Source organism: Salmo salar, chromosome ssa23 (assembly GCF_905237065.1).
Source record: "Salmo salar chromosome ssa23, Ssal_v3.1, whole genome shotgun sequence".
Lineage (NCBI taxonomy): Eukaryota > Metazoa > Chordata > Actinopteri > Salmoniformes > Salmonidae > Salmo > Salmo salar.
In genome coordinates, this window is record NC_059464.1 from 16,756,854 (window position 1) to 16,781,772 (window position 24,919).

The 24,919-nt window shown below is 41.3% G+C and overlaps 2 protein-coding genes across 3 annotated transcripts in view; one reads left to right on the plus strand and one right to left on the minus strand.

The window, feature by feature from the left end:
- Nucleotides 1–1,914: 1,914 nt before the first annotated feature.
- Nucleotides 1,915–6,382, plus strand: LOC106584172 (growth arrest and DNA damage-inducible protein GADD45 alpha). Its single transcript, XM_014169119.2, has 4 exons — nt 1,915–2,118; nt 2,343–2,444; nt 2,689–2,902; nt 4,119–6,382. The coding sequence occupies exons 1-4, from the start codon at nt 2,069–2,071 to the stop codon at nt 4,224–4,226; spliced, it is 474 nt and encodes a 157-aa protein (XP_014024594.1). The 5' UTR covers nt 1,915–2,068; the 3' UTR covers nt 4,227–6,382.
- Nucleotides 6,383–12,288: 5,906 nt separating this feature from the next.
- The window catches only part of LOC106584173 (guanine nucleotide-binding protein G(I)/G(S)/G(O) subunit gamma-12), a 75,516-nt gene continuing 62,885 nt past the window's right edge, over nt 12,289–24,919 (minus strand). For both annotated transcript variants that reach the window (XM_045706082.1, XM_014169120.2), the window contains 2 exons: nt 19,811–19,922; nt 12,289–19,576 (listed from right to left, as the gene is read on the minus strand). In XM_045706082.1, the coding sequence (XP_045562038.1) occupies nt 19,451–19,576; nt 19,811–19,891 (207 nt within the window). In that variant the 5' untranslated portion in view covers nt 19,892–19,922 and the 3' untranslated portion in view covers nt 12,289–19,450. The remainder of the gene's footprint in view (nt 19,577–19,810; nt 19,923–24,919) is intronic.

Genomic DNA, 24,919 nt, shown 5'->3' on the forward strand with positions numbered 1-24,919 from the left:
TGGTATAATAAAACCTCCATATTGGGAAGGGAAAAAGTTAGAGGACTCCCACAGATGGGAGGCCCATATCACTAGTGTATTTTAAGGACACACATCTCTATGAATGATCAGTTAGGCATCGTTTTAGATATTTCAAGATAAGCTTCCTCAATAAAATCTCTGTGGACAAGTAGCCTATAAATAGTACTCAAATATGATCATTCGACTCCTTCTGCGCTATTCTGCACACAACATCAAATAACTATAATGATAAAAATGGTTAAATTCAAGTGAACAGAAGCGTCCGCACTACAACGATAACCACAATAACAGTAGAGAACGGCGACGCTTGCCATTGTTGGGATCACTTTCAGAGCGATTTTTTTCCCCTGTCCCCCAACCATACAGCGTCAACAACCGATCAAAAACGCGTTCTATTGAGATGCTCGGTGGGGAGAGGATGTGAGGCAGAGCGCACGGTGAGCTTTCCTGAATAACTGGGCATGTGAGCATATTGGTGTCAGTCAACATGAATTATAGGACGGCTTGGGAGACTGATGTTCCACGACAGACAGCACATCTCAGTATCAGAAGACCATAATTTTCCTATGATGATACATCCTGACAAAACATACCGTATGAGTGACCTGCTAATGTAACCTACCTTTCTGGACCTTGTAAACGGTCAATAGACCCAGAACTGATCCTAATGGTTGCATAGGCAGGCCTAGGCTGTATGCAGTTATTTCGGCATGAAAGACGCATTCAAAACAGGACCTTTGAGCTGTTATTCAAATTAGCCTATACATCACTGCACTAAAAACATAGGCCTTAATCAACTGTGGAGCATTGCGTGCCGGGGGACTGCAGAGTGCAGCCTGGAGGAACGCACAGATCTGACATTTCATAATCTTTTAACTTTTGTTCTTGCACTTTGACAGGTAAGTATTTATATTATAGCCATAATATTAAGCTAATTAATGGCCTAATATCTACTTAATATTTAGCTTCTTACTACACATCTCTAGCCGCTCTCTTCCAGGTGTTCTCGTGCGACACAGGCTAGCCTCTCCGCTATTCCTCTTCTCTTGAAATCCCAGGAAAGGCTATAGGCTACAAACGCTATAGGACATTTATTTTGAACATGTTTTACACTAGGCATAATAGCCAATTCGAGGAGAGAAGGATGCTTGCTCTTGTTAATAGTGGAACGTAAAATATGCCTAAAGCATAGGACAAATTAACTGTCGGGGAAAGGGGAAAGTTGAGGAGAGAGTGTGCATTGTGATAATTTTGACCGGTGATCATAACATTGTTGCATGTATTGCAAATGGTTGCACAGGACAGACAAAAATAAGATTAAAAATAATTGACAAGCTTTAGAAAAATGGAAATCACTTGAAAACCACTTGACAACAAGGCAAGCGATGACACGCTGTAAATACACTGGCTAAACGGTGTTTTGTTGTTGCTACATTTAAATATGAGTTTCAATATTATTTTTCATGACATGTACATTGAAGTGTTATTTGCAGTTGTCACTATGACAATGAACACACCCTGAAAGCCCAGATATCTGTGTTACCACCATATTAATAGGCCTAGAGGATGCATTGGATCAGTTGATAGACAGGTGTACTATAGAACCTTACACTTTCCTCTAGAGTGGATGTTTGCCAACAAGTTATAGTTATGTATATTTTATCGTCATAGTTATCGTCCTTGGTGTGGATAGCCTACCATGTAAGCACGGAAATACAGTGAGCCACTGATCATTATAGCTTTACTATTTTCGCCACCAGGTGTCGCAGTGTACCTCTCTAGTTTAATGACGTGGTGAGAAGTTGGGGGACGCTGCGCATTCGCGGGAACCACTTTGATAATTAGCATGTGACCAATGGGATTGGATATGCAAATATGAGACGCTCGAACTCCTGTTTCCACGTTAAAGTCGGGGAGTGGGAAAGGTGAGAGGAGAGTCAGATGTACAAAGACTAGACGTGCAGACGCACACGGACACTAACTTGATTGGGACGTTAATGGAGAGACCATCAGTGAATATTCTGATTTCAACGTGGATCATTTTCCTATGTGCAATATGACTTTTGAGGAAACCAGTGGAGAAAACTCTACAGAAAGGTAAGATTATCTTTGCAACTTGTTGAATTTGTCACTGCTTGAGCACTAACTGTCAAACTCGTCTCCCTGTATGCGCACGAGTTTGCCCGAGCATGTCCAATCTAATTTAGCTAACAAATTACAGTAGCCTATATAGCTAGTTTCTATATTTATGCAAGCTGACTAAATAACAATAAAGTCGTATATTTGTCGCAGTATGGTTACCTATTGTTTTGCACCCCCAGGATGGATTCTGTGTCTAAAGCATTGGAGGAGGTCATCAGCTCTGCGTTACCCCAAGGTTGCGTCACTATAGGAGTCTACGAGGCAGCAAAGTCCCTCAATGTGTAAGTGAAGCACGTTGCAAGAGATTATTAGCTACATGCATAACGTTAACTATTATCCAATAAGACCTATATTCTTAATTAAACAACTAAATACGAGTAGTGAATGAAGTAGCACAATTATTTTTCACTAGATTATTCTTAAGTTATTAAGCAGTAATACATCTACTCTGAAATAAGTTCATGAATCTATTACTGTAATGTTACTTGATTAGCGAGCTAATTGTATTGACATTTAATTCACCAGGGACCCGGATAATGTGGTACTGTGCCTCTTGGCCACAGATGAGGAGCAGGTCGAGGACGTGGCTTTACAGATCCACTTCACCCTGATTCAGGCGTTCTGCTGCGAGAACGACATCAACATCCTGCGGGTCAGCAACATGAGGCGCCTCGCTGAGATCCTTGGAGGAGTGAAGCCTGGAGACGAGCCCATGGACCTGCACTGTGTGCTAGTTACTGTACGTGTCATCACATTGTTCCTACTTCCATATCCCTGGCTTGTCATCTACTTAACAGTGCTAGACTGATATCAGTTCCTCAGGTGGTGTGGTTCATTATACCAGCTAGGTTATAATAAAATGTTTCATGGATGCTAAAGATTTGCAGTTCAAGAGCTTTGAATACAGCGTGAAAGGCCTAGCCCTAGATGGATGCAAATACTTGATTTTAACAGCCACCACATCTGGCCTGGTAGTTATGTCTTCATTCATTGCTCAGCTCTTTGAAGCTTGATCCAGCTGACTGCAGCCGCCTGATCTGCAGTGTGTGTCTGTGATGTGGCTTCCCTAGTAGTCTGACGTAGCCTACGCTGGCTGCAGTACTGCGAGTGATCTGACTCCAGTTACTAGGGCTGCGTCCAAATAGCCTATTCAGTGCATAGTGCACTACTTTGGGCCCTGGTCAAAAGTAGTGCACTCTATAGTTCAGGGGTAGGCAACCCTGTTCCTGCATTGCCGGAGGTACTGCAGGGTTTTGTTCCAACTAGGCACCACAAGTGACCAACTGAGCTAATTGATCAGTTCAGTGATTACCTAAGTTCAACACACCTCGTCTTCCGGGTCAGTTAAACCAAAAACCTGAAGTGCCTACGGCACCCCAGGACCAGGGTTGCCTACCCGATATAGGGAACAGGGTGCCATTTGGGACGTAACCTAGACGTTTGTGGCCGAGTTAGCGTAGCGCTGTGTACTCTTAACTGCTCTTCCTGTGGGCCACTAGTACTTTTTCAAACCCACGTTCCAGGAAATGAAGCTTAGCTCATAGGAGAAAGAGGATGAACGATGGCACGTTTACAGAGAGATTCCTAGACTGCAAAAGTCAGCGCGGAGACATTTTTATGCCCTGCTCATACACTTCCTTAGTAGCAATCTGATCTGTGAGGCCCACTATCAGGGCATACCTCATGATGCAGAGAACCCTTATCTGATTATGGTTGTTACAAAGAATTGTGTATCCTTATATATGATGCATATGTTTAGAAAGCACAGCAATAGGCTAGATGTGTGGTTATTAACTGTGTGGGCAGTTATAATAACCACACTTGTGTAGAACCCTCAGGCCTAACTGATTAGGGTTGTTCTACATTTATAAGGCATACTTGTCTGTATTTTAATGCCTACGTTTTTAGAAAGCAGCATTGGCCTAACTGTTTTTGTTTTCCATTTCTCTTCACAGAAGTCAACCACGTGCAAGGACCCAGCTCTGAGCAAAGTGAATCGCTTCTGTAGAGACAGTCGAATACTGGACCAGTGGGTCCCCATCATCAACTTACCTGACCGGTGAACAAGCAGCATGGACTCCACGTAACCACGTTGTACACTTTATATTGGAACACAGCACACTGCACTAGATCTGTGTAATAATGCCTTTATTGGAACTCATGAACAAACCTCATTCAACAGAGGGAAGGAGAACAAGAAAACCTGCTGGATCAGTGTGGATTTTATGCTGAGGTTTTCAGCTGAGGAAGAGTGATTTAGCATTCTGGATTCCAGGACTGCCAAGGTAACAATGGTATGACTGTAATGCGAAGGTAGCGATTGGTCGTTGGCATGACTTTGTCCTCATGCCCAGGCGCTGCCATTACAAGAAGCTGACTCATGTAAGCACACACAGCAGAGCAGACATACGCACGTAGTGGTGAACAGAGTAGAGTGCACAAGGCAGCAGGGGATTGGAATCTCCTGGATGCTCAAAGGACTGACTCCAAGGACCATACTCAAGGACTGAACTAAACCAAACTAGAGTTTTCTGAACTAGACCGGAGTAGTCTGGACTAGTCTGGGACTACAGGATGGATAATGCCTCAAGGAAAGTGGACCAAATTTCCATGTGGATATACTCTGCATGTTAAAGGTTTATGCAATTTTATCAGTAACTTACTGTATTATTCAACATTATGATACTGTATAAACTGAATACAGTAGATTACCATAGAATGCACAGTAAAATGCCATATGTTTGTTTTACAGCACACTCAGACCTTTCTGTAATTTCAACAGTAAATGTGTTTTACAGTATTCATATAGTGCATTGTGGGAAATTGTTGTGGGTGGGAAAAGAGTCTCTGGCTCATTAACATATTACGGTGTGCCTTGTAAGAGGCTATATTTGTTGCACCCGTGGTGAGAATGCTGAACCCCCACAGAATACGGTAATATACTGTATTTTAGGGATTCTACAAACCTTGTCCTGAAACTCTACAGTAGCCAATTGCTGCCAGTCATATACTGTAATTCAGAATACAATACCAATACCGCATTTTTGGAGCGCCAAAAACCATTGAACACCATTGGCTGTGTGGTATTGTTGTTCACACTCATTAACATATGTTGATGCGTGTCTTGTAAGAGGCTATATTTGTTGCACCCGTTAGTGAGAGTACCAATTTAAGTGATGCAGTATGTGGTAGTGGTTCCCTAACAATGCAATGTATATAGGGGACAGATCAGAGTGTCTCAAACCTTTACTAGTTGAGTGGTGATTCATTTTGATCTGTTTTGCCTTGTAGTCACTGTCAGGTTAGAAGCCTTTGTTAAAGCCTAAAGTGCAAGTGATATAAAACAGCTAGTATTCATTAATATGCTGTAATATGCAAATGCCAACAGCCAACCTGCTTACTCTAATCCCTTGTAATTACAGTAAAATACTGTATTTTCTTACAGTTTAGTCACTGTTACTGTATTGTACTGTGTTTCATTGCTCTGACATCAAGTTACCATGAATATCTCTGTATTGTTATTGGCACTATCTAGAGATTGTCAGTGATGTCATAAGATATCTTGTTGTAATTATAATTATTTTGAAGACCAATGTATCTTTAACTACAACATTTGCAGTAATGGTTAAAAAAAAAAACTTTTACTTGCTATGACATGTATTATTTATTTTTTTAATCAACCTTGGTTGAATGCACTGACTAAGTTGCTAAGGACAAGAGTACCTGCTAAATTACCAAAATGTAAATGTTAAAATAAAAAAACTTGCAAAGAACACTGGGTAATGTGTCGCTGCATGGGGAATTCCAGTAATACACTCTAAATTAGATTACAGTAACATTTTTGGTACTGCAAAATGTATTACCATAAAATGTATTACAGTAGTTGTACTGTAAAATAAATTACAGTAACTTATTGGCCAATTTCTGCCAGTAAGTTAATGTACATTGTACAGGAAATGTTTTACAGTGTGGAAAAAAATACATCACTGTAATTTATATGATCTTGATTATTTCTGAAATTGTTATTTTGAGAATTATTTAAATTAAGAAGGAAGGTCTTGTTTAGGTCATTGTCAGCACAAACCAATGTATTGACTTAAACATTAACTTCGTTGTTTTGTTTAAATCAATGTTTGTGTTCATTTAATGAATTGATGTTGCAATGTTCATCAACAGCTACCTTTGCAGAGAAATAAACAAAACTGAACTAAACATTTAATTGCTTTTGCTTTCTTGGATTTTATGCAGTGAGTTATGAGCATCACTCAGCGGCTTTCTGAGTTACCTGTTAGGGACACATGAGTCCGGACTTGTAATGCTTCTCTGTAAAGGCAGTGGAAATCAGGGCCATTGAATAAGGATTCTGCTTTCAACCACCTCGGTCAAAGAGGCTTTTCACTGAGGTCACTAGATAATTCAGCACAATTACAGCTGCGGTACTTTTTGTCATTTCTCATAGGTAGTGTTTTTTTCCCCCCTCAGCTGCAGGTGTTGACTAAAAGCCTCAGTTCAGGGGAATGGCATGGCATGCAACGCTTTCAAGTGATCTTGCATATTCAGCTGAATAAAGAAAGGATCAAGGATGTGTGCACTGTTTAACCTGGTGCAAAAAGCTAGCACTTAGTTTATCTTGTATTTATTATGTAACATGCACTGTGTCTGAACAATACAATACATCCCTCCATTGACACCAGTGGTAAACACTACAGCGTGTCTGTTATTAAAAGCCCTTGTAACAACAGTTTCACACTCTGCGTTCACGTCTTAACAAAACATATAATTAACCATCTCTCACGAGGGGGAAGGAGAATTCCCGTACATGTAGTTTCCTTCTGTGAACAGCAGCATCCGTGTGTGTGATCACAATGACAGCCCTTGCTGTCACTGGGCCTTCTGTTCAAACACACAAGGGGATAAACAACTGTCCCCTGACAGGGCCAAAAACAGCCAGAGAGGAAAGAAAATATATATTACTAGCCAGCACACTCAGAGGATACCAGAACTTAATGTGTATGTGTGTGTGTGTGTGGAGCAGAGCAGGGGGACAAAGCCCTCAAAGAGCAGCTGATGAAACGATGAGTGTGTGACTATGAGTCAAGGCCCATTCAGACTCACAGTGAGAGTACGGGAGGGTACTACTGACTTCATAATAGCTATAAATAGACCCAATGAATGGAGGTGATGCAGTCACAGTGACGCACTGATAGTAGTAATAGTGTTACTATTTAGAAAGCAACACAAGCAGAGCTGGCTGTTAACTAGAAACCCCCTGATGTCATGCAGGCCTGAAATATGTCTGTTCAATGATACATTTGTGTAGCTTAGCTTTCACAGCCTTACCGGGGGGCTGTTGTTTTCTTAGGGCAAGTCACCATTAGCGGTCTTCGCATGAGAGACATGGGTGTGAGCCCACAGTTTCAGTCATCAGATCAACACTGAGCAGCGGGATGCTATGGTGATTTGACTTGGAGTGAGTGAGAATAGAGGAAAGTTGCAGGTCTGTCCTGCTAGCCCTCTTTGGAATGGAATGCAGGGGTGTATGAATAGGGGGGCTACTACCTTCTGAGGTAGCGATCTAGTGGTTTTTACAGGAGTTAAAGAACTGCAAGTCAGGAATGGGGCGTCAGCCAGGTGGGTGACTGGAGGTTAGGAGAAGGCCAGTACACTGCAACCTCACTCCTCTGAACTTTAACTCCCATTTTCCATTTCCACAAGAGTCATGGAAAATAGCTGGGCTGGGGGGTACCACCAGTGAAACTCAACAACAGATGACACTGACGACGGGAATTCAGGAGGGAGGAGCAAGCATAGACAAATGAACAGAACAGAAACCCTACTATAATTTTCTGATGAACTCTGAATGCACTGTTTATGCAGGTTTTCACTATGGATCTATAGGCCTAAATCTCAATGCCAACAGAATGGAAACATTTGATAAAGACACTGATCTGTAGGGCTGGGAATTGCCAGGGACCTCACAATAGGATATTATCACAATACTTAGGTGCCTATATGATATGTATTGCAATTCTACATGTATGACAATTAATCGCGATTCTATATGTATTGCGATTTGATACTGAGATTTACATTGCGATTTGATGTTCCAAACATATTGCTCACTACAGTATATGCCTGCTACAGAGGGACAAGAGAGAGCCATGAGAAAACTAATTTTGATCAGTCATGGAAATAAAAATGTCTAACCGTTTAAAAAGAAGATTGAGGACAAGCAATGGTAGGAGAAATACCAGAGTTTTGGTGCAATTACAGTCATCTAGCGCAAGCTAACGTTAACTAGCTAGCAACCAAAAAAGTAGTGGGATAGTTAAGAACAGTATCTTGCAGGATTCAGTAGTTCTACTGGAATCCATAAAGAACAAAACCCTGTCTTCAAACATCTACATCAAAAGGTGCAGCGTTTGGGCAAAGAGACAAAACATGCACATCAAATTAAGATGGAAAACAACCACTTTTTGTGCAGTATTAATTTACCATCGTTACAAACCACTTAATGTAAATTACAGTATTGTACATAGTAGGCTGGTCATCTAGGTACCTGTAGACTTTCCATCACCAGGAAGAAAAACAATGCACAATACAGTAATTGAGTACATTGTGACATCAAGTGGTTTGTGATGATGTGGCTCAGTTGGTAGAGCATGGCGCTTGCAACGCTAGGGTTGTGGCGTGGGTTCCATTTCTACATTGGACCAGTAAGAAAATGTATGCACTCGCTACTGAAAGTTGCTCTGGGTAAGAGCATCTACTAAAATGTAAAAGGAATGAATAGACCATTTCAGTTTACACATAGAAGTAAGTTGTATTTGCAAAGTATTTCAAGAAGCTGGAAAGCAGGTACTGTCAGATTAATTGTTTTGTACATGTAAATGTCAGGTAGACACTCAAATACAAATACATTTAGTTGAAATGTTTTCACAAAAGTAGTGCACTGGCCCCTTACTAGCCCTGTATTAGCAGACATCTTCAGCGCAGGCTATTTATTTTCTTTCTGCAAATTATTCTTTAACCTGTCTCCTCCCATTCATCTACACTGACTTGAAGGGGATTTAACAGGTGACATCAATAAGGGATCTTAGCTTTCACCTGGATTCACCTGGTCGGTCTATGTCATGGAAAGAGCAGGTGTTCCTAATGTTTTCTACAGTCGTGGCCAAAAGTTTTGAGAATGACACAAATATTCATTTTCAAAGTCTGCTGCCTCAGTTTGTATGATGGCAATTTGCATATACTCCAGAATGTTATAAAGAATGATCAGATGAATTGCAAAGTGCCTCTTTGCCATGCAAATGAACTGAATCACTAAAAAACATTTCCACTGCATTTCAGCCTTGCCACAAAAGGGCCAGCTGACATCATGTCAGTGATTCTCTCGTTAACACAGGTGTGAGTTTTGACGAGGACAAGGCTGGAGATCACTCTGTCATGCTGATTGAGTTCGAATAACAGACTGGAAGCTTCAAAAGGAAGGTGGTGCTTGGAATCATTGTTCTTCCTATGTCAACCACGGTTATCTGCAAGGAAACACTTGCCATCATCATTGCTTTGCACAAAAAGGGCTTCACAGGCAAGGATATTGCTGCCAGTAAGATTACACCTAAATCAACCATTTATTGAATCATCAAGAACTTCAAGGAGAGCGGTTCAATTGTTGTGAAGAAGGCTTCAGGGCGCCAAAGAAAGTCCAGCAAGCACCAGGACCATCTCCTAAAGTTGATTCAGCTGCGTGATCGGGGCACCACCAGTACAGAGCTTGCTTAGGAATGGCAGCAGGCAGGTGTGAGTGCATCTGCACGCGCAGTGAGGCGAAGACTTTTGGAGGATGGCCTGGTGTCAAGAAGGGCAGCAAAGAAGTCACTTCTCTCCAGGAAAAACATCAGGGACAGACTGATATTCTGCAAAAGGTACAGGGATTGGACTGCTGAGGACTGGGGTAAAATCATTTTCTCTGATGAATCCCCTTTCCGATTGCTTGGGGCATCCGGAAAAAAGCTTGTCCGGGAGAAGACAAGGTGAGCGCTACCAATCAGTCCTGTGTCATGCCAACAGTAAAGCATCCTGAGACCATTCATGTTTGGGGTTGCTTCTCAGCCAAGGGAGTGGGCTCACTCACAATTTTGCCTAAGAACACAGCCATGAATAAAGAATGGTACCAACACATCCTCCGAGAGCAACTTCTCCCAACCATCCAGGAACAGTTTGGTGATGAACAATGCCTTTTCCAGCATGTTGGAGCACCTTGCCATAAGGCAAAAGTGATAACTAAGTGGCTCGGGGAACAAAACATCGATATTTAGGTCCATGGCCAGGAAACTCCCCAGACCTTAATCCCATTAGGAACTTGTGGTCAATCCTCAAGAGGCGGGTGGACAAACAAAAACACACAAATTCTGACAAACTCCAAGCATTGTTTATGCAAGAATGGGCTGCCATCAGTCAGGATGTGGTCCAGAAGTAAATTGACAGCATGCCAGGGCGGATTGCAGAGGCCTTGAAAAAGTAGGGTCAACACTGCAAATATTGACTCTTTGCAGTGTAATTGTCAATAAAAGCCTTTGACACTTATGAAATGCTTGTAATTATACTTCACTATTCCATAGTAACATCTGACAAAAACATCTAAAGACACTGAAGCAGCAAACTTTGTGAAAATTAATATTTGTGTCACTCTCAAAACTTTTGGCCACGACTGTACACTCAGTGTATAGCGAATAGGTTGCTTATCCCAGAGTTTTTTTCTGTCAAGTTAAAACAATCACATCTCCACAAAGCCCCAGTATCATCCATCATCAGATGGGAGAGTGGCGATTACATCCATGTGGTCCAACAAATATAGCCAGAGCTGGTTTCTGCCTGTAACATTAAACCCTCAGAGAGAAGGAGAGTGAGAGAGAGCGAGAGAGAGAGAGAGACCACTCGTAGGCACAGGGAGCATTATAGTCGCTAGTGTGTCTACACACACCTTGCACAGTCTTCACATTTTGCTGTACCAAAATGAAATCTAAAAATGGAATACAATCAATTTTTTCCTTACCGATATAAACAATCTACTCCACATTTTCAAAGTGAAAGAAAAATTATAGAAGCGTTAAAAAATGTCTAATAATAAAAAAAACATGTCTTGATTGCGCATGTCTTCACACCCCAGAGTTAATACTTCGTGAATAATTTTGAATATGATTCTACAAACTTTGCACAACTCTTAAGGCAAGATTTATCCATTGTTTTTGGTGTTAAAATGTGTGTAATTGTCCCGCTTTAAAAAAAATTATATAACAGAGTTTTTTTCAGAAGACTTGGGGTTTTCCTCTAACTCCCTACTTGGGGTTTGCTCCTTTCATATTTCTTTTGATCCTGAAAAAATCCCCTGTCCCTGCCAGTGACAAGCATACCTATAACATAATGCTGCCACCACACTACTTGAAAATACAGAGGGTTTCACTCTGTGTTATGTTGTATTGGACCCAAACCGGTTGTTTTTTATTCAGGCCATTTCTTTGCCATGTTGTCTTGAAGTATTACTAACAGCCTTGTTGCAAACAGTAATGGATGGTTTGGAGTGGATTTTTTAACAAAGTTGGTAGAATCTTATTCAAAATGATTCACAGCTGTAATGGCTGCTAATGGTGCTTCCACCGAACATTAACCCTGGGGTGTGAAGGCATATGCAATTAAGATCTCTTTTTTTAATGCTCTATAATTTTTATTTCACTTTGAAAATTGTAGGTTGTGGAGTGGAATACAATTTAATAAAGGTTTTGATATAATTGTAAGGCAGCAAAATGTGAAGACTGTGCAAGGGGTGTGTAGACTTTCACTAGGCACTGTAACATAACAGCCCTGCTTTGACTTGGGGACAGACAACAGTACAACAAAATACAGCAAAAATCTGAGCAAATGGAAGGTTTACAGTCCAGTGATTGACCTGATACTAGATAAACGGGTTTGTCTATTAGTTGTTGTGACAATTTAACAAATCTATACTCTCAAGTTATCCTCTAAAATGTATCTTATCATTGTAATAAATGTATTGTTTTTTTACACACAAGCTATTTTTTTGTGCCAGGACAAGTATGTTTATAAATTACTCGAAAATCATCTAAATCATGTGTTTAAAGACCTTTATTAACATCTACAAATATAAGGTGTCAAAATTGGGAATAAAATGCAAAAATTACATGACACAGGAAAAACATCCACATGGACAATATGTACCAGAGACCAAATCCAGTATCGTTATTTGTCACAGAGTGAAAAAAAAATGTTCGCTTTAAAACTGTAAAATCCATTTGCAACATCAATTGAGTCAGCAAAAATCAAATAGAACACATACATCAAAATAACATATAGGGTAGAGCGAGTTAAGTTGTCACACGGGTAAGTTGTCAAACTGTTCATACCTCCAACACTAGAGGCGCTATCTAAAAAAAATCAAATAGCTACTTTGTGTGACTACATGTTCTATGGTCAACTTCCTGTTCACATGTGGTCAAGGTCACTCTAATCTGAGGTGAGCACAAGTTTCTTATTTTTCCGCTTCAAAAGTAAAAAATTGTCACTTTACATTTTATGCAATAAAACTTTGTTAGGTATGAATGTTAAAAATTATAATTTTGCACTGAGTAGAGGAGACATTAACTTGTCTTTTGATACTTTAGCTGCAGTCCTGTGTTGGGCTAACCTTGAGATTTAGCCAACATTAGCACACGTCAGTTTGGGGCAAGTTGTTTTAATGACCTTGGGGCAAGTCTTCACATGTGACAACTTGCCCCAGTATACATAGACACATAGAACACGCTTAAAAAAATTGTGATATTGTGTAATCAGCTCTGATAGTAGTATTACATGTTACCATAAATGGATTAATATATATACATAGAGCAGCAGACATATCCCTGGACTACAGAAGACAGGCTCTGGCTTGTGTGTGTGTGGTGTGTGTGCGCGTGTATCTACTAACACACTACATGCCTACTGTATGAGACAGTATATCCACACACACACACACACACACACACACACACACACACACACACACACACACACACACACACACACACACACACACACACACACACACACACACACACACACACACACACACACACACACACAGTTATGAATTTAGTGTGGTGTTATGAATTGCAATGTGGCAACAAGGATAGTAGACAGGGAGGTGGTCATAATAAGCCTGTAATGAATATATTATTGCAATGAGTAAATGTGTTTTTGGAGGAAAGAAGAAAGGAAGGAAGGAAAGAAAGAGGGGAAGGAAAGAAAGATGGTTAGAAACGATAAAAGACAGAATGTCAGCACACCACCTGGCATAATGTTAAAGGCAGTGAGGCAGGTGAAGTTTCAGAACAAATCAATCAGGAGTACAGCGAAGGATTTTTACATAAATTACCGTAATCTGACTCTGTATTTTCTAAAGGTTACCAGAGAAGAAGTTGAAAGCCAGACAGCCATGCCAACAACACTGGTTGGCTATTCAAAGCCACGGCAGGTTTTATCACCTGATTTGGAGATGCAGCTTGTTCAGTATATTACTAGGTCAGCTGACATTTATTTTGGTCTGTCGCCAAGTGAGGTCAGAAGACTTGCCTACCAGTTTGCTGTGGCACACCAGCTGAAGTTCGCACCAATCTGGGCAGAAAAAGAAAAGACCAGCTCAGAGTGGTTTACAGGCTTCTTAAAGCAGCACCCAGCGCTGTCGTTGAGAAAGCCAGAGGCACACACAACAGCACTTGACAGGGCAAGTAGCTTCAACAGAGAAAATGTTAATGCTTTCTTCGACAATGTAGCAGAATTGCTACAGCGATATCAATTTGGACCAGGAGACATATGGAATGTCGATGAAACTGGGGCGACCACTGTACATAAACCTGGCAAAGTGGTGGGCAGACGTGGATTCAAACAAGTAGGGTCACTGACCTCCGCTCAAAGGGGAACCCTCGTCACACTGGTCTGTGCTGCCTCAGCCACAAGGAATAGTATACCTCCATATTTTATATTCCCTTGTGTCAACTTCCGCAATCATTTCCTGATCAACGGGCCATCTGGCAGCAAAGGAGGGGCAAATCCCGCTGGGTGAATGAAAGATGTGCACTTTGTTGACTTCCTGAAACATTTTGTCGAGCATATGAAATGCTCAAAGGAGAAGCTCTGTTAACTCCTTTTGGACAAAACCACAAGTCTCATCTGTCCATTGATGGACTCAATTATGCCAAAGAAAATGGCATAATTATGCTGTCATTCCCACCCCATTGCTCTCATCGGCTTCAACCCTTAGACAGGTCTGTCTACGGGCCGCTAAAGAGGCACATCAACACCACGTGTGATGCCGGATGAGGAACAATCCCGGGGAGACAATATCAATTTATGACATTCCTGGGATTGTGGCAATCGCCTATCCTCTGGCTGCAACATTCAGGCTTGAACATTCAGGCTGGCTTTAGGCTGGCTGGGGTACAACCTTACAACAGGGATGTATTTCTGGAAACCGAGTTTGCCCCATCCTACGTTAAAGATTGCCCCATTCAGAACCCAACCCTACCAGGCCCCAGCACCAACCCTGCCCTGCCAGGCCCCAGCAACATTCCAGCCCTGCCAGGCCCCAGCACCAACCTGCCAGGCCCCAGCACTATTCTAGCCCTGCATAGCACAGGCTCAGACACAGACCCGCCCAGTTCTTATGCTAGCACCAGCTCACCCTTGCCAAGCAATGCCATTGCTGACAGCGGACTACCAACTCCAGAGGATATTCGACCATATGCAAAAGCTGGCCCCCGAAAATCAGCTTGCAAAGGAAGAAAACGGTGCAAAACAGCAATTCTAAATGACACCAGTGAAGCAGGTACTAGAAATGGAAAAGAATAAGGCACAATCTAGCAAAAGGCTGTTTCCGAAGAAAGGGAAGCAAGGGGGGAGTCAAAATCTGGATCTGAAAAGAACAAGGCAGCTAAAAAAAGAAAAAAAATCATAGAAGAGTCATCAGATGAAGAGGAGTGCTTCTGCCTCGTCTGAGTGGAGCCATTTTCAAACAGCCTTCCAAAGGAGACTTGGGTGAAGTGTGTGAGATGCAACAAATGGGCCCATGATGCTTGCACCTCAGGCCAGGCAATTTATGTGTGCCAGAACTGTGACTCTGAAGAGGAGTCTGATTAGTCAGATACGGATGTACGTCGCATAGGTTGTTCAGTTTGCAAAACTGTGAATTAGTGCATTAGTGTGTTTAAACACCACGTCTGTTTTGTTAAGATTTTAAACATTTAAGCAAGTTATCTGCAGCATTCCATTCCATTCCGATTCCAACAATTACCGTGGATCTATGTGCACGCCAGAGAACGTTCGATTTCAAAGTTCAAAGTAAAGTGGTCGTGGCACTTAATGTGTGCTCTGCCAGCATTATTGTTTTGAATGAAAGGCATGATAGTTTTTAATTTGTGTTCTTTAATGAAGTTGAATTTGGTTTTGAATTTGAAATTAAAATCAATATTCACAATGAATTAGTTGTGTTCTTATTTGTTGATGATGCAATGGGACAACTTACCCGACGTAGTGTGACAATTTACCCGCTGATGGGGCAAATTGTCACAAGTGCACACTCTCTATTTTACGGTCTACAACTCCGTACTGAAATAAGATATGAAGATGTAATGAATACAATATGTGCCCAAGACTTCCTTCTTTCATTTGTATGACATTCATTTCAATTGTGATGTATTGTGCCCAGTAAATGTTAGACATCGTGAAAAGTGTGACAACATACCTCGCTCTCCCCTGCTGTATTATCATCAATTTATCGTCAAGGAGAAGAAAAAAAGTGTTGACACATATACAGAGTCTAGATTCAACTGAAGTTCAGCATGTGATTGCAGTGACATACTGTGACAGTGAGAAGAAGCAAGTGTAGAAAGACATCATCCAGCAACACGCAACTTCAAAAAAGCCTTCAAAGCCACACAGAATATAATATCTTGTGGTGTGAGCATAACATAAATAGTAGAATGTGAGATCTTTGGTTCTGGGTTGCTGAGATTGCCCAGAATATGTAGACAAATAGCATACCATGTGGTGTGGGAACATTTTAATTGGTGCTGCAGCCTGTCTCCCTGGCGGTCAGTTGACCATCCAAATAATAGTCAGTCTCTATTATTTGAATAGCTAACAACAACAAAAATTACAGCATAGAAGTGCTCGCTCCCTGCATCCACCGGGAATGTAGTGATTCCATTGTTCACAGCATTATCCTAGTGTTGTTTGAGGACTGTGGCTGAAAGGTAGCGGTGAGATGCCGAAGCGAGACTACTTCAATATTAAGGCCCTGGATGGTTAAGCTGGGTCGTGTTCATTGGGTACAAAGCGAAGTGAACCAGGGAGGTACTACCTGAACTTGTCTAATAAGAAACGATAGTTTTAGTTTTAGCTACAGTATGCCCTACTGAACATGACAATGGTTACCGAGTTGCTTTTGCCAGTCGCGTGCAAAGTCACACAGGTACACTTCCACGAATGCATACTCCCACACACATTAACAACTATTCAACCATTGTGACCATCATGACCATTGTGAGAGCATGAAATAAGAAATGATTATTGTATTGTTATTGTAAACATGGAATGTTAAAACTCAAGAAGAAATCATAATAACAGTCTACACAAAGTTCACGATTGATCACAGGATCCCTTTCAGGATAGAAGTCGTACATGTATCAATTAAATACTAATCAGAGTGAAACACTAAAAGTACTGGCAATTAAAATACAATCAGAAAACCTGTACATTTCTAGCCTGGTACCAGATCGGTTTGTGCTCTTGCTTATTCCCTAGTTTTCACAATTGTTTGCGAAGAAAATGAGTCACAAGGAGTTTGCATGATAGCACATGCAGACTGGCACTCAGGATAGTACAGTATGCTTCCTCTGATGCTGATACATTGGATAGATGTCATTGTGATGGCACAGACGGATCTTACCTCCTCTGCTTCAGCTATGTAGAGATAACATTATGGACCAACATCTTTTACATCAACGTAAGGCATATTACACTCATTTAAAGGGTTACATAATATTAGTGTACCGTGGTCTGCAGTACTTCATATTGATACTACATTATCTATCTACCGTACCACATACAAGCAAGACAACTATGCAAAGTCACAAAGGTTGGTTTCTAAGGCAAAGGTTAGTCTGAGTTTCATAACAAATACATAGAAGTGGGATAGTCTGATTTGATACCCCCCACCCTCTACCCACGCCTGAAAACAAAACGATCTCTGACATTGTCTTTGCAGAAACAAAACAATGCTTGTTAAACATGGTGAAGTGGTCATGCTTTAACCTTCTTCAGGCCCTGTTTATGCAAGCTAGATGTTTTCCCTTACAGAATGACAGGCACCCTTTGAGAGTGTGTTAATTTGTCACAGAGGCCATGACCTTTTGGCCAGCCTGCCCTCTCTTGTTTTGATGGGGCATTCACATGTCAGTCCCAAATGGCAGCCTTTTCCCTTTAGTGCACTACTTTTAACAAGGGCCCATAGGGCTCTGGTCAAAAGTAGTTCACTATATAGGGAATAGGATGCCATTTGGAACAAAGGCATACAGTGGTTTACCAGCCCATCAGCACTGGTTAGTGTACTCCTGTGTCATGGGACTGGCTGATTTACATAACAGGGTTATTACAAGCTTATCAGCAGCATTCAAACTAGACTGATTGTTTTCCAAAGAAGCTACTGTGTGGGGACTGACTGACGCAATCAGGAGCTTAAAGGTTTAACTAGTGTGGTGCAACTGCAATGCTTTAGGGCCATTGACATTATTTATGCTCTAGCTGATGTGCACTGTTAGATGTTTTTGTAATTTTATCTGTAACTTACTGTATTAATCAACAGTATGATACTGTATAAACTGAATACAGTAGATTATCATAGAAGGCACAGTAAAATACGATGCATTTGTTTTACAGCACACTAAGACTTTTCTGTAATTTCAACAGTAAAACATTGTAGAGTGCACAGTAAAATAACGTAAATTGTAAGAGGCTATATTTGTTGCACCAATGAGTGAGAATGCTGTACCCCTACAGAATACGGCAATATACTGTATTTTAGAAATTCTACAAACCTTACTGGCCAATTGCTACCAGTAATTTACTGTAATTTATAATACATTACCAATACCGTATTTTTGGAGAGCCAAAAACCTTTTGAACACTAACTGGTTTATGGTATTGTTGTTTCTCACTCATTAATATATTTTGAGGAGTGTCTTGTAAGCGGCTATATTTGTTGCACCCATTAGTGAGAGTGCTGTGCCAAGTGATAGGTGGTAGTGGTTCCCTAACAATTAAATGTATATAGGGGTAGATCAGAGTGGCAGCAAGTCTCAAAACCATTCATGGTTGAGTAGCTAGCCCTGTCTTTTGATCTGTTTCGCCCTGTCAGTTTACCCATAGATTTCCAGTCATTGTGCTGACGCTAGTTAGCATTGGCTCGCGAAACTACCTTTAAACGCCCTTCATACTGGACACAGAGACATAAAATGGTATCTACGTTTAAAGATACTTTTTACTTGCTATGACTGTGATATGTGTTTTTTTATCAACCTTGGTTGAATGCACTGACTGTAAGCTGCTAAGGTCAAGAGTGACCAAAATGTAAATCTAAAAATGAAAACTTGCAAAGAACACTGGATATATATGTTACTGCATGGGTAATTCCAGTAATATACTGTAAATTGGATTACAGTAACATTTGTGGTACTGTAAAATGGATTACAGTAACATGGATTACAGTAGCTGTACTGTAAAATACATTTGCTGCCAGTAAGTTGATGTACATTTTAAAGGAACTGTTTTAGTGTTAACGTGACACAGTTGGGAACCCCCTGTTCAAACCCAGCTGGTCTTTAGTCTGCATAACATACGGTAACAATCTGAAAGAACACCAGTCTCTGTTGAGATGAGCCTCAGAATGAGCTCTTATCTATTCATGACTGACTGAACTAAACTAAAAGCTTTTTTTCTGGGCCACAAATTAATTGTTGTGTCTGATGGAGAGAGAGTACCAATAATTCTGATTCTACCAAAATGGCACTTGTTTAAAGGCCCTAAGGTAACATTTTGAAATCAACCTAAAGTACAAGGAAACATGGGGAGTGGGACTGGGCTGGCCTTAAGGCAAATAGTGTACCGGTATTAACGTTGTATATTTCTCACTATAAAAGAATACAAATAAAAAAGCGAAGAGAATTCAGCTGTTCCGCTACTATAATATAGTGCATGGCTTCTTGTCTTTGAAGGGGTTTTCAGAGGCTGGGATACCCATGAGTAGAGGGTCATATTTACCCTGTTCTCCACAGTAGTGCATCAGGTCTGCTGAGGCCTTGGACACCTGCAGGAGAGAATCATACAGCAGGTTACAATTGTCAACACAAGGAAACACACACATAGAGAGAAGGTCAGAGAAGCCAGGTCTTGCTAGCCTGGCTGACACAACCCACGCGACTACATAGGAGGACTTTGAGAGCTGGTGTCAGCCAGACTAAGTTCTTGCAGGATGGAAAATGTAATTTTATATACGTATATCTTGGTATATATGGAAATATGGGTTGTTTGAGAAGCGTACCTTAATTCTCTCAATGCTGGCTTCTATTTTCAGCTGCTGGACTGCCCTCCTGGCATGGGCAGTGTTATTGGAACTCTGCATCTTCGAAAGATATGTTGGTCTCCGCAAACCTCTGTTAATAAAACACATACTGGATTCAGTCTTCGCCTACTGTATAACACCATGGGAAAGAATGAATGAATGAACTGACTGACTGAATGAATTAACATTGTATTGTTATTGGGTATACCTTCCACAATTTGGGAGTAGCGGCACGGGGGGCTAGCACTGAAATGAAATGTATGCATTCACTACTGTAAGTCGCTCTGGATAAGAGCGCCTGCTAAATGACTAAAATGTAAAATGTAGTGTGTGAGTGGCTTTATCTGGAAAAACAAAAGAAAAGCACAATAAGACATCATTAAATCACCAGTTGTACACTGATATAGGGCAGCAGAACAGCCAGTGCCTGTATAACTGTGTCATAAAAGATATCCCAGTTACATCAGCTGGCCCTTCTTACGTCTTTGCACAACAGATGGTATGTTGGAGAGTTACCCAATATGGTTAAGTGTCAGGAACATAACTTTGAAAAGCTTCCAAACACAATATACCAACAAAAAAAAACCTAGGAGCAGCTGTTATTCCACTGTCCTTCTCCAGAGTAACTTCCCAAAGTGACAGTCGGAAGTTAATCTGCAATTTACTAAACCAACAACCTGCAAACAAGCTAGCGGACGTAATCACATAAAGATTGGCCAAGATGGAAACTGTTGCACAATCTCACACATCATGGGAAGTCTACATTGGTCCATAGCAATAAAGACATTGCCTGAGAGGACAGTCTGCTATAGTGGGTCTGTATGTAGTAAGAAAGAGATTGCCTGGGGTGTTGGCACTGTTTAAAGCACCTGGTCTGCCAGGTTTCTCTCTCACCTTGGAACCTGTGGATTCAGATTGACTGAGTGGGAATCTTGGTTAGAGTTATTGGGGCAAGATTTAGCCTACTTGCTGTATTCTACTATCTCAGCCTGGTCTCATAGACTAGACGTAACATAGTAAACGTAACTCCGGAAGACTCAAATTAAAGGGGAAAGGGGGAAAGAGGGATACCTAGTCAGTTGTACAACTGAAATATGTCTTTCCGCATTTAACCCAATTAAGATTAAGGTGCAGGGGCTCCCTTAATCGACATCCACGTCTTCGGCGGGGAACAGTTAGTATGATTATGTTACGTTTGGTATGGTTAGATAAGACAGAAGGTTACTTAACCCTCTAGAGTCTGTCGAAGCCCGGGGAGATTCACTACATGGAACAATATATCGTCCAAAAAATTATTAAAAGGAAGTTTGTTCTAAAATGTCTGTCCTATATCTGAGATAAATATTTTGTTGTAACATATATTTATCCCCTTATTTTAGGCACTAAACCATATACTGTATGCTTCTACTCATTTTTTAAACTGGTACCGGGGACCTTCAGATGAGTCTTTTGAGGCTTGTGGGCGTTTCTAGGGCAAAACGGAGAACATCGGGTTCGTGAGAGTTTCAGCCTTCAGCAGAGTGGTCATAACAGTGTGTAGGGCAAACCGTTCAGACGCTACAGACGTTTTCGTGAGAAGATTGAATTTCGGGATGTCTCATGGTCTGACAAACACTGCTCTACCTTTCACTGCAGATGCAGAAGGGTGATATCGGCAGATGCGGTGGATTAATTAGATTTCCGCAGGGGCATGACCATTGTAGGCCAAGGGTTAAGGCAAAAACTAAAGTAGGGTGGTTGGTCTGGGTGGGTGGGTAGACGCATAGGATAACACAAACATCTAACTTAGGGGAAGGGTTAGCTAACCTGCTAACACCTTTAACCTCCGAACCTTAACCCCTAACCTTAACCCCTAATTTAGCTAATGCTAGCCACCTAGCTAATGTTAGCTTTAGCCACTTAGCCAATATTAGCCAAAACAAATTGGAATTCGTAAAACATTTCATGCATTTAGCAAATTCGTAACATTGTACGAATTGAAATTCGTAACATTGTACGAATTGAAATTCGTAACATTGTACGAATTGAAATTCGTAACACGAAATGGATGATGGACATCCACAAATTAATACATACTGTACGAAACTGCGTCCCAGATTTACATTTACTATGTTACGTCTACCTCTGAGTTCAGGTTGACTATCTGCACATGATGCAATATTGAAAAAGAAATACAGTATCTCTTGGTCAACAGTACAGTACATGAATGAGTCGGGCAAGGTAGACTAGCTCAGCAGCTGTGTTAGAGTCAGGGAAAGGAACACATGTATTACATTATAACAACAAAACCATTGCACATGCACGCACACACAGTACAGTTCATTTGAGAAGAAGCCTCAATTATAACCTTTGTATTGAGGTCATAAAACTGGGATTCCACTTCTATTACAATAGCTGAGAGGTTTATGGAGGAGGAGGATGCACGTAAGGAAGCAGAAACAATGAAGTCATTGGTAGCCAGCCACAGTACAGCTGAGTACAAAGTGGATGGAGAGACCTCCATCGGAAGCATACATCTCACTAACCACCCCACCAACCCACTCCTTTCCTTTCCTCCTTCCCTTCATCCCTTCACAGGAAGCTGTATCCCCAGCCAGACAGCCAGTTCAGTTTCCCTCTGAAGTATAAATTCTTAAATATGTTCCGGTTTTAAAAATAGAACCCGGCGGAAGAAGAAAGAGCTGCAGAGGTGGTTACTCAAACAAACCGACAGGAACATAAAGCTTAAGACCACGGGGAGTGAGTACAGGAATAGCATCACAGGATCCTGACAAATAAACATTTGAAGACCATAGTCTCAACAACAGTCTCAACCATCTTTTCTTCACGTGAGAGGATCTTCACTGAATCATTGAAATAATCATAAGATACTTCATCCTCTTCCACACTACAGCTTTCCTTAAAATGTATACAAGACCCTTTCATCCTCACGTCTGCCTTAGTGCCCTTTGTGTGCTTGGCTTGGGCAGACACTGGAGTGGTTTAATGTGCATATGTCTGTGTTCTTTGCACAAGAGCAGGTTTTAAAAACACACAGATGGAATGAACACAGGAAGAATCCCATTATCTGAGGGCTGGGTCAGACAAGGGCTACTAACCCAGTGTTTAGTATCTACAGCTCTGCATGAGACACAACGTGACCTTGGCAGCTCTGTATGAGACGTGTGATGCTAGCAGCTAGGGCTTGGGGAGTAAAGAGGAAGTACATCACTGACAACCTGAAATTGTCTCTTCACAGACAGTCTGGTGAAGAAGCCGCAACAGCGCCTCTTCAACCTCAGGAGGCTGAAGAAATTCATCTTGGCCCCTAAGATCTCCACAAACTTCTACAGATGCACCATTGAGAGCATCCTGTCAGGCTGGAATCACCGCCTGGTATGGCAATTGCACCGTCCACACCCGCAAGGCTCTTCAGAGGGTGGTGCGGGCAAGCCAATTCATCACCAGGGGCACACTGCCTGCCCTCAGCCACCCGAGCCACGGCCTGTTCACCTCGCTACCATAGAAGGTGGAGACAGTACAGCTGCATCAAAGCTGGGACCGAGAGACTGAGAAACAGCTTCAATCTCCAGGCCATAAGACTGTTAGTCACCGCTAGCTGGCCTCGGCCCAGTACCCTGCCCTGAACCTTAGTCACTGTTCTAGCCAATTACGACCAGGTACTCTACTCTGCACCTTAGAGTGCTGCCCGTTGAAGTCATTGAAGACTGGTCACTTTAATAATGTTTACATACTGTTTTACCCACTTTATATGTATATACTGTATTCTAGTCATGGCTCATCCTATAAACACTGAACAAAACTATAAACTCAACATGTAAAGTGTCATGAGCTGAAATAAAATATCTCAGAAACATTCCATATGGACAAAAAGCTTATTTCTCTAAAAATTTTAGCACAGATTTGTTTACATCCCTGTTAGTGAGTATTTCTCCTTTGCCAAGATAATTCATCCACCTGACAGGTGGCATATCAAGAAGCTAATTTAACAGCATGATCATTACACAGGTGCACCTTGTGATGGGGACAAAAAAGGCCACTCCAAAATGTGCAGTTTTGTCACACAACACAATGCCACAGATGTCTCAAGTTGAGGGAGCGTGCAACTGGCATGATGACTGAAGGAATGTCCACCAGAGCTGTTGCCAGAGAATGTAATGTTTATTTCACTACCATAAACAGCCTCCAATGTCATTTTAGAGAATTTGGCATTAGGTCCAACCGGCCTCACAACCACAGACCACATGTATGGCATCTTGTGGGCGAGTGGTTTGCTGATGACAACTTTGTGAACAGCGTGCCCCATGGTGGCGGTGGGGTTATGGTATGGGCAGTCCTTAGCTACAGACAACGGACCCCTTTAGCATTTTGTTGGTGGCAATTTGAATGCACAAAAATACTGTGACAAGATCCTGAGGCCCATTGTGAGGACCATTCTTTATTATCTGTGACCAACAAATGCACATCTGTATTCCCAGTCATGTGAAATCCATAGATTAGGGCCTAATTCATTTGAATTTACTGATTTCTTCACATGAACGTTAATTCAGTTAAATCAATGAAATTGTTGTATGTTGCGTTTATATTTTTGTTCAGTGTAACTACTGCTGTAAACACCTTTTCTATTCATATACTGTGTCACAGTTGTCGTTGGGAAAGGAGGACCAAAATGCAGCAGGATTGTGGATGCTCATCTTGACGTTTTATTTAACTCAAAAATACGAACAAAAAAATAACAAACAACGAACTCACGATCAACACAACAGTCTTGTAAGGCTTACTCACGCTAAACAAGAAACAGGCAAAACAAGAAACAATCTCCCACAAAATACACACCCAAACACACCCTAATATATAGGACTCTCAATCAAAGGCAAAGAGACAACACCTGCCTTCAATTGAGAGTCCCAACCCCAATTAACTAAACATAGAAACAGATACACTAGACAAAACATAGAAATACATGAATCTGACACAGTGCCCAAAAACCCCGGAATACATAAATCAAATGCCCTTCTAAAAAAAACACCACCCCGAACCACATAAAACAAATACCCTCTGCCACGTCCTGACCAAACTACAATAACA

Excerpts from the sequence above, each read along its gene's own strand:
- LOC106584172 (XM_014169119.2), top strand. The coding sequence starts at position 2,069 with ATGTGCAATATGACTTTTGAGGAAACCAGTGGAGAAAACTCTACAGAA. Across the intron at positions 2,119-2,342 it reads GGAGAAAACTCTACAGAAAG|GATGGATTCTGTGTCTAAAG; the intron begins GTAAGATTATCT and ends TTGCACCCCCAG. Across the intron at positions 2,445-2,688 it reads GCAGCAAAGTCCCTCAATGT|GGACCCGGATAATGTGGTAC; the intron begins GTAAGTGAAGCA and ends TTAATTCACCAG.